The sequence below is a fragment of the Aquarana catesbeiana genome, linkage group LG05 (assembly GCF_042186555.1).
Source record: "Aquarana catesbeiana isolate 2022-GZ linkage group LG05, ASM4218655v1, whole genome shotgun sequence".
Taxonomy (NCBI): domain Eukaryota; kingdom Metazoa; phylum Chordata; class Amphibia; order Anura; family Ranidae; genus Aquarana; species Aquarana catesbeiana.
The window spans coordinates 173,510,482-173,528,574 of NC_133328.1; the positions used below are offsets into that span (position 1 = coordinate 173,510,482).

Here is an 18,093-nt window from a genome sequence, read left to right on the forward strand (position 1 = left end):
TTAGGTTCTCATCAATATATTCCTTTAAAGCCCCTTGTTTTACTTCAGTTAAAGGGAAGATTCTTCCAAAAGGAATCTCAGCACCGGGAAGTAATTCGATAGGACAGTCATAGGCCCGGTGAGGAGGTAAGATTTCTGCCCCCTGCTTGCTGAATACATCTAAGAAATCATGATAGGCAGAAGGGATGGAGAGATGTAGACTAGGATCTGTATCTAGGCAGAGCAAGGTAGGGTTCTCCTGAGCGTTCTGAATTCTGCAAGACTGTTGGCAATATGAAGAAGAAAAGGTAACCTCACCTGTGATCCAATTAATGTCAGGATTGTGAGCCTATAACCAGGGCATGCCGAGGATTATGGGAAACAGGGGTGAGGCGATGATATCCAGGCGTAGCAGTTCTCGATGAGAATTGGAGATGGAGACAGGTATTGGAACAGTCTCTTGGGTAACAGGTCCAGATTTGATGGCGGTTGCATCAGCTAGATGGATGGAAAGTCCATGGGCCTTAGGCAACAAAGGTATCTGGTGTTGGGTAGCAAAAAGAGAATCCATGAAACTGCAAGCTCCAGAGTCAATAATGGCGGTTATTTGCAGAGTCTCTCCTGGAAGCTGTAACAGGATAGAGAGAGCAAGGTGAGTAGTATTCTTGGCCAGAGGTGCAACATAGTCAGTGGACAGGAATAGGCACTTACAGAGTTTAAAGGGGACAGTTCCTGACATAGTGCCCAGGTTCCCCGCAATACAGGCACAAATTATTCACTCGACAACGTTGTCGTTCCTCCTGGGTAAGAGAAGGCTGCAGGACCCCTAATTGCATTGGCTCAGGTGGGTTAAACGTGGAGGTAGGTGGTGTTGCTGACATATGATGAAGAACTTTAGGGGTAACCCAAGTTGGGCGAGAAGATCCCATAGCTCTCTCAGTCCTACGTTCTCTTAGGCGTCGATCGATCTGGATGGCTAGATCGATCAAGGCATTTAAAGTCTGTGGTGTACCCACCCTGGCCAATTCATCCTTCAGAGAGTCAGAGAGTCCCATTCGAAACTGATAGCGGAGAGCCGCATCATTCCAATTTGTGTCCACACTCCACTTTCTGAATTCAGCCACATAGTCCTCTGCTGCCCTGCGACCCTGTTGAAGGGTGTGCAGAGCCGCCTCTGGAGTCACGGACAGCTGGGGGTCATCGTATAACTGACCTAATGCATCAAAGAGGGTGGAGAGATTGGTCAGGGATACATCCTTTTGCTCCAAGAGGCGATGGGCCCAGGTTTGGGGGTCACCAGAAAGCAGAGAAATGACGTAGCCCACCTTGGTAGCCTCCAGGGAAAAGGTACGTGGCTGAAGAGCAAAGAACAATTCACAGGAGTTGCGGAAGGCCCTGAATTTATGGCGATCCCCGGAGAATCGTTCAGGCGTCGGGACTTTGGGTTCTGGAGGGAGCATCACCACCGTTGAGGAAGGCCCGACTGAAGAAGCAGAAGGAACTCCCTGGACCCCAATGGGATTAGACAAGGTTAGCACTCGTTCCTCCAGCCTGGTGTATCCTTGCTGCAGATTCTTGACTGCTTCAGTCAATCCTGCCAGGTGTGCACCAAGTTCCTCCATGGGAGAGGTTCCCTGCTCAGGCTCAGACATGGCTGTCTGCTACTGTCACGTACCTGGTAGGTTTTGAGCCTGAAGTGCAGAGAAAGACCTCCCTTACAGCTCCCACTCCCGTTCCTCTGGAATGGAGACAGAGGCCCCAGGAGTGAGGAGTGGTATGGGTGCCTGGCAGGATCAACAGTCACCAGAAGTTCAGGAGTGGTGGCACCCTCTGGAACCTGAAGCTGAAGAGGAGACTGGAGACTGGAATGCAGAGTGGACCAGGAACCACAGCAGGTAAGTAGGCAGGAACTGAAGAGCTGGAGCTGGACTGGAACCAGGAACAAGCAGCAGGTAGTAGACTGGAACGCTGGACTGGAACCAGGAACAAGCAGCAGGTAACAGACTGGAACGCTGGACTGGAACCAGGAACAAAGCAGCAGGTGGTAGCCTGGAACGCTGGGCTGGAACCAGGAACAAGCAGCAGGTAGTAGTCTGGAACGCTGGACTGGAACCAGGAACAAAGCAGCAGGTAGTAGCCTAGAACGCTGGGCTGGAACCAGGAACAAGCAGCAGGTAGTAGTCTGGAACGCTGGACTGGAACCAGGAACAAGCAGTAGATAAACAGACTGGATACTGGTATCAGACAAAGGGATGGTCAAACAAGCCGGTGGTCGGTATCGGTCGAGCAGCAGAGGTACCAGGGATTACACAGAGGGATGGTCAGGCAAGCCAAGAGGGTCTGGTGCAGGCGGATAGCAGGATGGTATAACAGGAAGCTGGGTCAGATAACAGAGTACACAGGTCAGATCAGGTTATGGCACACGGAACGCTGTAGAGCAGACAGCGGGGATTGAATGTGACAGGCCGGTTTAAATAGCCCGCCTGACACCAGCGGGAGTGCGCGTGCCTGTGCGTGACAGCACCCGTGAACGCGTGCACATGCGCGGTGGAACCCGTGGCCGTGTTACCGTGCGTCTGGATCGCTGATTACTGGCAGGATTTTCATGACAGGTGACTTCCAAACTCCAGATCACCTATAAAATAATCAGGCTCTATAGGGAACATATTGACACAGCGCAAGTACAGAGGGAATTCCAGGAAGGATCCATGTAAAATCTGGGGTACTTACCCCTGTGGATCATGCTCACAATTCAATGTCATTGGAAGGAGGACCACACTGGCCTTGCCCAATGGCGAGACTCTCCCCGCGCCACTTTGCCAATTGCAAGACGCAGGGCGTTGTCTACCTCATGCAATGCCAGTGTGGTGTCTTCTATGTCGGGAAGACCCAACAAGAGTTTGGGAAACGAGTAGAGAAACACATGCATAGCATACGCATTGGCAATTTATATCTACCACTGGGAAGACATGTTGGCAGACAACATAACTATAGAATGCCCCCAGTCAATTTCACGGTTCTGGATAGGCTCCACATACCCATCAGGGGGGTGACTGGAACAAGGTTCTGCTCCAGCACGAAATGCGCTGGATCAGGTACCTTAGGGCCACCACCCCCCTGGTCTGAACGAGGTTGAGAGCTTTAGACCATTTCTTAAGGGCTACAGCTCTGGTAAGACGGACTGAATTTTATTTATTTATTTTTCTTTTTTTTGTTCTCATCAGTTGGGTATCCAAAGCAGGCCATTCTCACATTTCATGTTACCATTGAGGGAATTTTCCTCTGGACTTCTGTAGATTGGACTTGTTTCTTCTCATAGGACTCCCTTCAGGGTTGTCCCTTGTGGACCCCTGGACCGTTGGGGATATACTGAACAGGAGATCAATTCTAGGAGGGTTTATTTATGTATATGGTTATACTGGAATTTATTTTCTAATTAAGTTATGTATATGTCTATCTATACTGGTAATTTCATTTTTCATCAGTATATTGCTGTTTATGGAGACTTTATTGCTTTTGATTCCCAGTGCCAATTGTTTGGATTACGTCCTGCCTCTGATCTTCAATCAGAGGATTTTGCCCCTTTGTCTATTCATCCCTACCCGGCACAGGGGGGCATCCACCCCCCCGAGCTCTGACTCCGTCAGACCAGGGGACTTACTGTGTCGGTGGTATTTAGTCCTCATGGGCCCCTTTCCCCCCTGCTCCAATTCCTGGAGCTTGGGAGGTAAGGACCCTATGGGGTGTTAAGCAGCTTTCGACACCTAGGCGACACGTGTGACACCCTGTTCCGCCGCCCCTGCCGGGGTTGTTTTGTCTGCTCCTCAAGCTGTCATCCCTCCTAGGATGACCCACAATTTTTTCCATCACTGGTCCGTATGTTTTTCTCCCCCTTCCCAGGCTGTGGTGATGCATCGCGCTGTAGTGGTTCTGGCAATGATGCTTCGTCGCCTCTCTTACATCGGTGGGACTTCCGGCCTATGATGATGCATTGCGCTGTAGCCTTTCCAGCAATGGTGCATCATCATCTAGCCTCCTTTACATTGATGGGAATCCCGTCTGTCAGGTGTACCTGGCACTTCGCCCTTTTCCAACACGTTATCAACGTTATCTGAGGGGATATTTACATCCATCGGATGCATCAGGATGCTCAACCCGGCCAGCTGTTACGGCGGCGCTGGACGTCAGGTCACTCTGAGGTGAGATGCGCGGCATCGCCACGTTTACGCGATGCCCCCTCCCTCCATTTGTTAACCACACCCACCCCACATATAAGAACGCCAGGGAGGGCAAATGGCGCCATTCCCTCCCTCGGTTTTAAACCGAAGGGAGCTCTTGAGTGAAAGGTCCTCTGCCTATGCCGATTTGCAGCTAGGATGGACTTTGGTGCTTTCCCCCTTTTTTTACAAGGTAAGTCTCAGGTTATGAGGATACCATTGGACTTTCATAGAAGGGTTATTTTGGGAATCTACACCCCTTGGGGGGTTTTGTCCTACTTTCCCCCTATTATTCTCCCGCTTACATTGTCCATTTTTTATGCTCAATACAGCTATCAAGCTATGCTTTTTGGACGCCATCCTTTGGGATCTTTAATATATCCAGTGGTCCTGTAGAGGATGCATGGCAGCGTGGGCAACAGTGGACTGAGACCCTTTCACTTTGGCACTGGGAATGTACTTTATTGTCCTTTAACAAATGCATAAAAAATGTAAGTTACTTTGTCCATTTTTTCATAAATGAGATGTATGTATGCAACTTATAATATTTCCATCTTCATCTTTCTTAGATTGTGATACAATTTTCCCTGAGGAAATATTGCATGGGTGGTGACCGTATCTTGTAGTTAGATGTATCACTATCTATCATTATTTTTCTATTATCATGCACTGTATTTTTTTTATCTAAAATTATCATGAAATTTGACTTATGTATGTTATAAATTTATATTAATATTTGTATCAATAAATAATTTTTTTATTCAAATCCATTGTTACATTGCCTTAAAAATCCCAATCAGAGGTTTATATTTGTTTTTGAATTTACTCAAGGGATGATGGCAATGACACATCCAACCATCTGAGTCAACTTTATCTGTTCCTCTTGAAGTATGTTGCTTACCATATGGTATTAAAATTATTTTTTCTTCCTTTTTATATTTTTCTTTTATCTTGAATTTTCAGACAATCAAATTTTTCATATATAGTTTAGGATGCTATAAGTAATATTTGTTATTAATACATGTTAAACGGTTACTAATGATCTCTGGCTGGAACTGAATGCAGTCTGTGTATAGATCCACTAGATGGAGCCAATGATGTTTATTTATTGGAATTTTGCTTTATGTAAATAGTTTTTTTTTTTAAATAGTTTTTCATTTTTTTTTTTTTTAATAAGTAACATCCTATGTAATTCAATGTTGGCACCATAGTGCGAGGTAAGCGGGCCAAAGTGATTCTTTTTTGGTGTGTCCCCAGGTTCACATGTACGGAATGTCCAGTTCCGGTACTTTTTCCTCTTTAAAATGATGATCACTGACGTCTCCAATACCAGAGGACGCCTTGTAAAGAGAAACGTGTCAGACGGAACAGGTTCTGTGACGTTATCACGCTAAGGCTGATTGAATGGTATTGCAGGTGAGGTTTTCTGCCAAATGCTTGCTACTTTTGGAACTCATGCAAGTGCAATATTCTACTGAATAAACTGGGTATTTGAATAGAATTGTACTACGAGATCTCTCCTCCTTTTGTGTTTGCTATATACATGTGTTGGAGCTTGACCAAAGAGTGCTGGCTGAGGTTAATGCTAGCCACTGGGGTCACTGGCCTGAATTGAGATCTGAGGGTGGGAAGCTACACTAATCGCAAGTGAGCTCTATAATCTGAGATTATTGCAGTCTGGGAAGAGGCCTGATCTCCTTATAAGCACTTTTTTTTTTTTTTTTTTTGAAAATTTTTGTTTATTAACATTTTTACAACGCATACAGTACAACGTGTACCAAACTTCCCCCCTAACCCTTGTGCAGCCTTTCACTATTGCCAAATCACATTCCATACCCATAACTGTACAAAAAATTTAAAAAACATTTTGTTTTCTAGGGATCAATGGTACACTCAATCATCGCACAATCAGATAACTAGTTAGGAGCATATCATCATTTTACCCAATACATAGAGTGCTTGTTAAAGCGCTCCCCCACCATAGCAGATCAACTCAAGGTGTCCTTGTCATCCAGCCAACATTGCCATACTTTCTCGAATTTTTTAGGGCAACCCCTGCTTAAGTATGTTGCTTTGTAAAAAGGTAGTGCTTTAATAATTATGCCTTTCCAGTAGGATACTGTGGGCAGTTCAGGTTTTTTCCAACACAATAAGATAGCTTTACGTGCATAAAAAAGGAAAGAGAAATCATAGTTCTTTGCGCCCTTCGGGGCGCCAACTCCTCCACTAGGCCAAGCAAACAGACTGCGACCGTAACAGGAATCTGTACTGAAAGTACTTTCTGTATAGTGCGTGTGACCCCTTTCCAGAACTCCTTTATTGGTTGGCACTGCCAAAATATGTGGTCAAAATCAGCATGGCTAACTGTGCAGCTCCAGCATTCTGTTGCACCTGTACCATATATCCCAGCTATCCTTGCATGGGTATAATACACCCTGTGTAGTATTTTAAATTGAATGAGCCTATCTCTGGCCGACACCAGGGTCTGGAACGGGTGATCCCACATATTATCCCAATCTTCCCCCCCAAAATCTGTTACTAATGCACTCCATGTGTCTTTGCCTTTGTTGAGCATTTTTGGCCTTTCCACAAATAGTTCTTTGTAAACTGTTGATAGCAACTTTTGTAGGTCTTCAGCCCCCAGCATGTTCTCCAAGGGAGATGCGCCCAGCTCTAATGTGTGAGAACTGAACTGAGTAAGAAAAGCGTGTCTTAACTGGAGGTATCGAAATAAATACCAGTTAGGAAGATTATATTTATCCTTAAGTTGGTCAAACGTGAGTAATTTCTCCCCACTATGTGCTTCAGTTGTTTAATGCCAACCCTGGCCCATATCACTGGGTCAGGGATTGCACCAAAGTGTGTTAGTCTAGGGTCGAACCAGAGGGGGGTGTCCTATGACCATCTCCCATCTTCAGTTTTCATCAAAATTCATGCCCTGTCCCATGCATGAACAGTGACACGTATCGAGGCAGTAAGAGCTGGGGAGGCTTGGCATCCCCTGTATACTAAGTAAGATAGGCTCTCATACGATCCCATAAGAGCTGCCTCTAATACTGTTGCTGAATCCCTATAATCCCTTGTCAACCAGCGTCTGGCAATCACCATTTGTCCCACTATAAAGTATTTGAAGAGATCCGGTAGCGCTAGTCCACCTTGACCCCAGGGCTCTTGTAAAGTACAGAGACCAATTCTGGGGTTTGCAGTGGCCCATAGGAAGAAGCTAAATAGGCTGTTTACCCTCCTAAAAAAAAAAAAAAAAAAAACAGAACACGGGATCGAAATTGGTGTGTTCCACAGTATGTACAAGAAACCTGGGAGAATCTTCATTTTTAGTAGGTTGACCCTTCCAATTAGGGACAATGGGAGATGTCTCCACACATCAAGCTGCAATTTGACTTTGGCCAATAAAGGGAGTAAATTTAGGGACAGAAAATCACCAACCCTGGGCGATATACGTATGCCTAGGTACCTAAACTCCATCACCCACGCAATGGGAACCTGTTTGGTTGCCAAGGCCTGGGCGTCTGCATCAATAGCCATCACATTGGATTTCTCCCAGTTAACTCGCAGTTCCAAAAACATGGCAAATTTATCTAGTATTTCAAACACTGCCTCTAGTGACGGGCCCTGCGTCTTGTAGAAAGAGGAGCATATCATCTGCATAGAGTGCAATGCATTCCCGTATACCTTCCACCTCTAATGCTCCCACGTCAGGGGACTTCCTCAGAGCTATAGCCAAAGGTTCTATCGCTAGAGCGAACAGAGATGGGGACAACGTGCACCCTTGACACGTGCCTCTACCCACTGGAAACTCGGAGGAGACCGAGGTGCCCAGCTTTATGGCCGCTTGGGGTTTACTATATAGTAGGGAGATCCAACTCATAAAAACTTCCCCAAACCCCATATGGCGCAGTACCGCCAGCATATAACTCCAGTCCACAGAGTCGAAGGCTTTGGCCATATCGAGGGACACTACCACCCTAGTCCCCGCCTTGTCATGGTCAATCTGCAAGTGAGCAAATAATCTGCGTAAGTTAGTGTCCGTTGACTTTTCTGGTATGAAACCCGTCTGGTCTATGTCTACTAAGGTAGTAATAACTTGGGAATGTGTTGTAGCTAGTATCTTTGTTAAAATCTTTAGATCCTGATTTAATAGTGCTATGGGTCTGTAGGAGGAGCAGGACAAGGAGTCCTTGTCTGGTTTTGGCCCTTATAAGCACTTTCAAGCGAAAAAAAACAAAACTTTTTTTCTGTCAGTAAATACATTATACAGCCAACTTCCTCTTTCCTCTCTGGTAATTAGCCTAGGCTAATGACATCATGCACAGCTCTCTCTAACTCTTGAGCAGAGGATGAATTGGGGTGATTTTCAATATATTGCTGGACAGAAAGACTGGTCTGGTCCACAATTAACAAGTAAATTGTCAGGGAAAAGTTAAAAAAAAAAAAAAACCCCATTGAAAAATTTCCAGCGTTAGCCTGAACACCTGGCTGTGCAGTGAAAAGGATACTTACCGATCCCAAGTTGTAGGGCAGCCATAATGGGTTTGCAAGTACATTTGGGAGAGTTGTATGGGCCCTAATGTGACACCTCAGAATTAGTACTGGGGCTTTCATCCAGGGGTCTAACGCAAGTGGCGTTTGTCAAGCCACCATTGGAGTGTACGGCACTGCCAGTGGCTGCCTGGTTTTCAGAGCACTTTATCCTTTTAGGAGGGGCCCTTTGCTCCTCTGACTTGGTCGCTAATCCTCTACTTTAGACAGGTTCGTATTTCAAATTGGAAAGTGAGGGCTCCCCACTGCTTTCATCTGTCATGCGGAGGATCTAAAATGCCCCCTCACTTTTAGAACATTTTTTTGGACTCTGGTGACACTGGAGACAGGTACACTGCTGATGGCAGCACTGATGGGAAGTTGTGCATCAGGTACACTTTATTCTAGGGCAGTGTGCACAGTAATGACAGTGACAGACTGGTAAATCAGTTTCCAAACTCTCCTCCTCTCACAGGATATGTGGGTGAGGAGAAGCCAGTAACTGAGTTACTGGTCTGTTTACCATGTGATCGCTGTGTTCAATTTACATTCAATCACAGAGGTAAAGAGCTGCTGGCATTGGCTCTTAACCCCACTTAGTGATGCGCTGTGTCCAAGGGACACAGCTTACCACCGATCACTGCACATCAATCTGGGAGGACATCATAAAGATTTCCACCCAGAACAAGAGTGGCCCCTCCCAGCCGTCATTCTACTATAGGCCAGGCAGGAACTAGTTAACATATTGACAGTCTGGGGAAGAGAAGACTGCTGCAGCTTCCTCCCATACTGCCTCAATATCCTCTTCACTCACTTCTGTGTCCATGTCCTCTAGGATTGGCATAACAGGATCCAAATCAAGTTGAGAAATGGGAGTAGGTAAAAGAGTAATGTCATTTTTGGTCCCTGGACAAAGATGGCTGTAATCTGGCCAAGGAAATGTGACATAAGTACAGTGAATTCAGCATTAGTAAAATAGGCCAATTATTGCATTTCTAAAATAGGACGCCAAGACCGATTTCAGAACTAGATCTTGTTCCGGTACAAGAGACATACTGTTACTCAGGTTGACTGTTGTGTTTGCCTGTGATTCTGCATTCACTCCCTTTCGCTTTGTCTCCACCATAACTACTAGTGAAGGCATTAGCCTGTGGGGTACTCACAGAATAGGGTGAGGAGTAAAGTGTAAGCTTGTATGTAAAGAGTAATTTGTAACCCAGGTTTAGACCATCCTTTAACAAAATTCTCATGGATTTGTGGAATGCACCTGGTCATCCGCTCGAGACTGAGTGGATGAATTTTAGTGCCAAATTTTTATCAGTAAGGTGAATACATTCCAAATGCAGCCCTGTTTTACACCGTAACGGGCCAAACATACAGGGGGACCCTGTAATACCCGTTTAGGATGCTGGACTATATATAAAGTCCAGGCTTCACTCCTCATATTGGGAATACCCCCAAGAGGGGTCTTCATGGACTGGGTTCCATTGTGATGAACCAAGGTCCTGAAATTGTATAGGACCAAGCATCCCATGCCTGGAGTAACATTACAGATCATAGGGTCTGGGTACAACTCCCAAGGTTTTACAGAGGTTGCACTGACTCAAGCACTGCTTCCGTAGACCGTGAGATCCAAAAATTCCTTAGGGAAATTTTATCTATATCTATCTGGCTATTTAGGAAATAAGAGGTCCATCACCTACAGACCCCCAGCAAAAAAAAAAAAAAAAAAAAAAAAAAAAAAAACACACAAAAAAAAAAAAAAAAAAAAAAAAACAGCCGAGGACTCAACAGTACGGTAGAGCTATAGTGGTAGCGTGTCCTCAAAAACTTGCCAGTGTCCAATCACCTGAATGTATGAGCCTATAAACCATGGCATATGTATAAATTACCTGTGTCCTGTACAATTATGTAAATGAAGAAAAAAATAGGGTACGTAAAAATAACCTTTTCCCAATGCAAAAAAAAAAAAAAAAAAATACAAATAAAAAAGGAAGAGCGGGAACGGTGAGTAACCTCCTAGGATAAAGGTTGGCCTACAGGCTTTGTTTTTGCCATTTTTTGCCCAGAATAAACCAGAAGGGTGAATTCCTAGGTCCTTCATTAGATAAGGAAAAAAGGGATGCATGGCCTTCCAAACACTAGAAAGCACAAATGGATCTTTGTAATATAATTTAACCTTGGTTTCCAATTTAGTAAGCATTAGATAACACACAGGCAGTCCCCAGGCTACAAACAAAACAGGGTCTGTAGGTTTGTTCTTAAGTTGAATATTTTTGTAAGTCGGGACAGGTACATTTTTTAAGTGTAGCTCCAGTCACAAAAACTATTAAGCTTTTTGGATAACATAGGGAAGGGTTAACACCACTAACATTTGTTTTGCTGTCTGTGCCCCTGTTCAGAAGATTTCACCTCACTTTCTGTCCCAATGACAATGGGATTTTGAAAATTTTTGGTTGTAATGGAGACAATATTTGGTGATAAAGCATCAGTGGAGGTACCTTTTTCCAATAACTCTTACAGGAGTGAATTTCCCTTCCTATTGTCTCCCTCGTGTAAGTTTAAAATGTATAAATCCCAACTATAGGGTGCGTGATCATCCAGGTGCATCATGGTTTCCAAAGTCAGATCAACATGCAGGGAACTGGATCACAATGTGCCAAGCTGCATAATAAGCAGCACAGAAAGATGACCAATATAAAACTAAACCATCATGCAGATATACTACAATAAACATTGGGCAAAATAAATACTCATACAGAGTTGAGATTTTAATTTTATTAATGTCACAGATTTTTTTTTGTCCAGTCCACATCTGAGACACCTTTAATGGACAGTTCAACTACCCATCACACAGCATGATAAAAACCCAGAGATTCACATGTTCTGCAACATCGTCTCTAAAAAAAAAAAAAACAAAAAAACAAAAAATATATGGGACCAGAACTGGTTAAAAAAAGCCAAGTCTAAATTTGCCATATGAAGAATAAACTATTGCAGTCTACCTACCACACATTCCACATAAATAATTTCATCCTTTGTTTTTTTTATAAATTAGATATCTGCAATAAAGACCTGTTTGTTGGCAAAGATTTAGACTGTGTAGGCTGTGAAATACCCTCCTTGTACTGTACTCGAAGCACAAGAAAAAAAAAAAAAAAAATCTAAAACATTCAGAAAAAAATATATACGAGTTTCAGTGGATAATAAAAATGCCAACTTTCAAATGGCAAGACTTAATTTTTGATATTTGAAGTGGAAAAAGCAGTCTAAAAAAAAAAAAACAAAAAAACAAAAAAACAAAAACTGACCCATTTGACTTTTCTAAAAAGCTTAAACCTATATGCAGACCTTGCTCAGAATTTCTTTAAACAAATCAAAGCAAAGTAAAAGCCATTCTATTATCAGACATGGGCGTAATATGCCAAATCAGTATTTTAAATCGCCATCCACCGACCAGATACTTCATAATTCTTTTCATAGAGCAACAAACATCAGCATGCACACCAAATGAAATTCAGTATGCTGAAAACACAAGTGTATGGTTAATATCTTGGCATTCAATGTAGCAGTTACGGCTGTCCAATAAAGCAACCTCTTCAAAAGAAGGTTATATATCCAGCCCAGTCATTTGTAACATTAACAGATACATGAAGACATTACCAAGTGTTAAGCTGGCCTTACACTGTTAGCCTTGTTAACAGATTCTTCCACTCACATAAACAAGGTGGGTGGAGGAATCTCCCCTTTGTGGGATATTGTATGTGACAGCAGCTCCAAGTGCTGTCAAACACCGATCTGCAGTTGCCAGCACCATTCGAGCAACATTTTCAAGCATTTCTCTTTGACAGATGCAGCTTCTGTCAAGCGGGGATGGCCAAACACTAATCAAATTTCAGCCAGTCCCTCCTGAACTGGCTGAATTTTTAGACAGTGTATGCCAGCTTTAGATCCATATCCATCTAAAGCAAACAAGTCAATGCTCTCATTTTTGCAAAACTACATAGGAATATTTACTCAAGCAAATCTATAGGAGGGAAATGCTGAAGACCCAGTAGCACTATTTTAACAGATTCTGTCCCCATACCATCAATATCAGCAACAACCTTCTGATAAGATTTGTCACATTACCCGTTTTTCTGCATGAATTCTCCCTGTAATTGATAGTGAATAAGCCTGAGACTATTGCTGAGCTTCGTCATTTCTGAGGGGTTGTTAGCTGTTCCATGCAGACTCTCAGCTGGAACACAAACAATGCTTTGTAGTATTCCCCTGCTATCATTTTATTTACAGTTGATGCTTAAGTTGGCCATGGGCTAAACAAATAAATTTAAGTCTTCCATCCACACTATACCCTGTAGCATGATGAATCTTCCTCTGCGGCTATTGTATTCTGAGCGCCGACACAACCAACTCAAAATACCCACACAATGACTACTTCTGACTGGACGCAACCACTGTTTGCCTGACAATTTCCATCTGGCTCTTTCAATCTAGGGATAGAGGGCGGGAGGCAGCCAACAAGGCCACCAACTAAGTAAATTTAATCAGGAACCAGACAGATTTGCTTTGTGTATGGCTAGTTTTACTGAACAGCCTAATTTATCCTAAGACTAGGCAGAGATGCTGACTGTAGGAGCTCACATACAGCAAGAGCACTGAATAATCCCCAGAGAGACATCTTCTCCACTCTGTGCAACCAGCTCCTGTTTTGTTTACATTTTTGTGCATCAAGGACTCTACTCCAACTGGCACTTCTGTTTAATACTTTATGGGTGCACTAAAATCATTGATCTTGCTTGAATCCAAACGTTAGCTGTGCAGGCTCCTGCTGGCAAAATGAGAAGAGAGTTGGGGCACAGACACACTGACTCTTCCTGGAAGTGGTCATTTTCTAACTGACATTACACAGGTCACAACCTGAAGAAAACAAACTTCAGAAAAAAGTGGGGATACATGCAAGCTCATATCCTCTGTGGCACGGTTTTCATTTAAAAAGTGAGGTCAGGCGACAGTCTAACTGGCAGCATAAACTGTCGGCACATACTACTTGCAGTATCTTTAAATGTGCCCCTTCAGTGCTGCCCAGAGAAATCCCTTGCAGTCCATTTTTTAGCAATGCAGAAAATGAATAACACTTTTGATGATCCCGCAGAGTAATGCAACCAACTTGCTTGTCACAATATTTATGCAAACTGGGACCATCAGGTCGTCACCGTTTAAATATTAAAGTGGAACTTCTCTCATAACTTTAGCAAGGAACATACATTCCACCTTAATTATGCTACCAAAAATCAGTGTGTGCTCTTAGCATTGCTCCTGTTTCTTCTGCTGGAGGCTGCCATTTTGTTAAAGTCCAGAGCCCCTGAACAGCAGGAAATCATAAAGCAGAACTAAACCCATCGATTTAATGTAATGGTTTCAAAAAACAGTTGCATTCCTGGAATGTTGGGATTGCTGTCACATTTGCTTGTGTCCTCAACCAAACTGTCAAACCATCAAATGGCTGGTGTCATAACTGATCTCACATGCTGCATCATGGCAGTTGCAGATCAAACAAAAGACGCTTTCATGGCTGTAAAAAATAGGAGGGTTTAATTCCGCTTTTAGGCTGTCAGCAGATCGGCCTCTACAAACTCAGCAGTGCCTAAAAATGGAGACCAACTGAGCATGTGCAGAGCTGGGTGACAGTGCATTACTGGATTATAAACTGTATAGTCACTTCTTTTTAATGTTTTACATGGCTATTCCTACAAAAGGGGCCAGCCTGAAGTGATCTAGCAGGACTTAATTTTCTGATTAAAGTTCCACTTTAACGTCAGAGTGCTCTGTAACTACAAAACGGAAGGATAAGTATTTTCCCCCTCCCCCAAAACAGATTGTAAATATTACTAGAAAACATAACATTTAAACTTGTGCAAATGTTAGGCTAAACTTCAGTTTATTTGGCAAATAAATCAACATGGTGCTGAGTCAGTACAGGTGTAGCATTTTCAGCCAGGCGGTGGAATACTAGTTCTGCCCCCTAGAACTTCCATTTTACTGGAATGTTAAAAACTGTATCAAAAAGGACTGTTCTTGAAGTGACTTTTGTAGATTAAGGCTGGGTTAACACTAGTGCGAATTGGATACAGGTTGGCCACATCCAGTTTGCAATAGCAGGAAATTGTGATTGGCTCTCTATGGAGCCGGTTCACATATCTCCGCAACAGCTCTGGTGCAATTTGCACCGGAACGCTGTGCGTCTTTTGGTCCATTTCAGGCTGAAATCAGATCTGAAACTGAACGATTATGCACCAGACTCCTGCTGTGAGCCGCTGCGTGTTCATATGTGAACCCAGCCTAAAGGAGCAAGGGAGTGTTTATGAGTAGTCCACCAGATAGGGGAATGTTTTGTCCCAAGCAAGTAATCTGTAGTTTAGCTATACATTGCAAAAATTGTGACATAAAAGCGGTTCTTAATGTAAATCTGCTGTTATGAAAAAATAACCCAACATGAAAATACCCAAGCCTCCCAGCACTGGCAGAAACCAATTTTCAGAGCCAAATATATAAAATTCACATACTTCGTAAGGGCATGTTTACTTTGAAAGGTCGGCCACACAGAAAGGAACAAAGTCCTGCTACTAGAAGCTTGACAGGCCCCATTCAAGTGACAGAACAAAGCCACTAACAATTTTTCATTACAGGTTTGCCAAATCAAATCACCGCTAAAACCAAGGGGAGATCAATTTAACCACCTGTTTCTGACCAACTCATAAAGCCATACATAAAAATTGTGAGCGTTAGCTTCAGTCAAAGCTGGAACTTTTGCATATAGTTGTGAATGTCAAACGGGGAAACTTGTATAATAGTTGCGATTGCCACTTTCACCCTATATAAAAAACAAATTTGACCAATCTTTCTCAATGTGCATGATGAATCAAGCGCTCAGCAAATCCACCATTTACCCACAAACTAGTGGGGATACCATCATCATCTGATAGCACTTTTGGGGAGCATGGGGGAACAGGTATTGCAGACTGCCTATTCTCAGCTTAGCAAAAGATCAAAATATTGCAGAATGAAGGAGTAACACGATTAGAGTGCTTCTCTGTTATGCCACAAGTCTCAGTGCTGGATACATTTACAAAACTATTCAACTACCTTTCTTCTAAAGGCCTGTTTTGTGAGAATGGTATAACAGGGAAGCACCATTTATGGCATTGCTATCGCATTTTTTTTTTTTTTAAATGTTCTTGTTTCCAGGCTTTAAAACCCTCTATAAAAAGGTAACAAACTACAGCTTTGCACTAGATTCTATATAGACCTGTGTCAATTACCCATCTTAAGTAATAAAAAGACAATAGGGTCCTGACCAACTCCCTGTAAGGTCACTTAAATGATTGACACAAAGCAGACAAATGTAAAAAGGTGATGTCTTGTTTTAATAGCTGTGCCAAAACAAAAAAAAGGAGGAGAGGGGGTACAGTAACCTCTCCATTTCTTGTCAAAACACAGCTATTTGAAACATACAATTTCTGCTTTATGCAAGACAGCAATCCTTGTGGTATCCGCTATGAGCATAGCAAAACTGAGGTAGTCAACCTTGTGCAGGCCCAGCATAACAGATTTTAATAACCACTGAATGCTGCCATTCCATTCTCTTGATAGATGTGTTGTGTGTGAACACCGGGAATTCTTGTTCAACAGGTAGTGTCTCACAAGACACTTGTTCCCATAACAAGGAAGCAGGGAATAATGCGTAGCATTGCAAGAGTAATGCGATATTTTTTGAACATTGTTAGATTCAGTCATTTGCATCATCCATTGGGTTGCGCTGAAGATCAGACAGTTCAGATGATCTCGGTCCAAGAGCTGTAGTTTGTTTACCTTAGTGGGCAAATTATCAAAGATCTTATGCAGAATGTTTTTTGGGGGCTTTACTGTTCACCTAGAACAGCATACTGGTTGTCTAACTGAAGGCGGAGAGCTGGGTTCTTTGCTGCCTCTTCCCTTGCACGGTTTTTATGCTTCACTATTTCAAAAGTCTTCTCCATCTCTTTATCTCTGTTTTGAAAACAAATGAAATCAGGATTTAACAATGCATTTTGACAAAACAATACAGGATATAGAACATTAAAAATTGACAAGGTCTTTACCCCCACTCAATTCAATCTAATAAAAGGAGAAAAAAAAAAAAAAAAGTTCATACCTTTCCAGTGGACCGTGACTCCTAATTTTTACCCTGTTGAAGTTCTACAGCCTCCATCAGAGTTTTCAGCATTTGACACTTCACTATTTCAGTGCTTCACTATTTACTAGAAAAGGTGTTTAGCAGTGTGCTCATCTAAAATTTTTATTAACATGTGGTCACACCCCGCTGGATTAAATAAATGTATAAACTATTTGGAATTTGAGCACAGGTATATCTTATTTCTATTGCATAGTGCAAGTTCAATGATCAGACCTGCACCTGTAGCTCTCCTACAACTTGTGTCTATTTGATCCATATTGGCACTATATCTACTGCAGTTTGCAGAAAAGAATTGGCCAGAGGGATTATTTTGATGTAGTTGGCCAGCTTAAACATGTATTGCCATGAATGTGAACTAAAAATCACTGTTTTTTTATGCAAAGTGTGCTAGAAAAGCATAGCCGTATGCAGATTTATCCAGAATATATTTGCCACTTCACTATAAGACACAGCAGTGAAGTCAAACAAATACTCAAATTTGGCAATACTACATCCACACACACTCGTGGTTTTACATTTCAAAAGTATACCCAGGTAAACTTAATGGTATCCACAAAGTGCAAATATTAAAATGTAAAGTACATCAAATTTCTCTAAATAAATCTCTTAATAAAGTCTGAAATGTTAAAATAACCTAACACTCTAAAAAGTGCTTAATTTTAAGTGCAAATAAAGTAGTATTCTCCAAAAGAAATATTCTTCAGTCAGTTCATTTGTGTCCTCTTCACGAATACCAAGTGCTTCACATGAAAAAAGTGCCACCAATGATCAAATGCAATAAGTTGAAATGACTCCAGAAACAAAAAAGGACCTTTTACACAAAAAAAGGTCTTCAAACGCTTTTGACCACTTCACCTCTGGAAGATTCACCCCTTTTCAAAATTTTCTTTTCCTCTTTCTGCTATAGAACATATCCAATAAAAAATGTATGCCAAAATGTATTCTGCTACATGTTTTTGGTAAAAAAAAAAAAAAAAAAAAAAAAAAATTCCCAATGAGCATATATTGATTGGTTTGCACATAAGTTGTAGCATCTACAAACTATTGGATTCTGTTTTTTTTTTTTAAATTTACTAGAAATGGCAGTGATCAGCGACTTATAGCAAGACTGCAATATTTTGTGGT

General features: G+C 42.4%; 1 protein-coding gene across 1 annotated transcript in view; it reads right to left on the bottom strand.

Moving 5' to 3' along the window:
- Nucleotides 1–11,495: 11,495 nt before the first annotated feature.
- Nucleotides 11,496–18,093, bottom strand: part of CDV3 (CDV3 homolog) — a 30,252-nt gene continuing 23,654 nt past the window's right edge. The window contains exon 5 of the mRNA XM_073630354.1: nucleotides 11,496–16,781. Within this exon, the coding sequence (XP_073486455.1) occupies nucleotides 16,655–16,781 (127 nt within the window). The 3' untranslated portion in view covers nucleotides 11,496–16,654. The remainder of the gene's footprint in view (nucleotides 16,782–18,093) is intronic.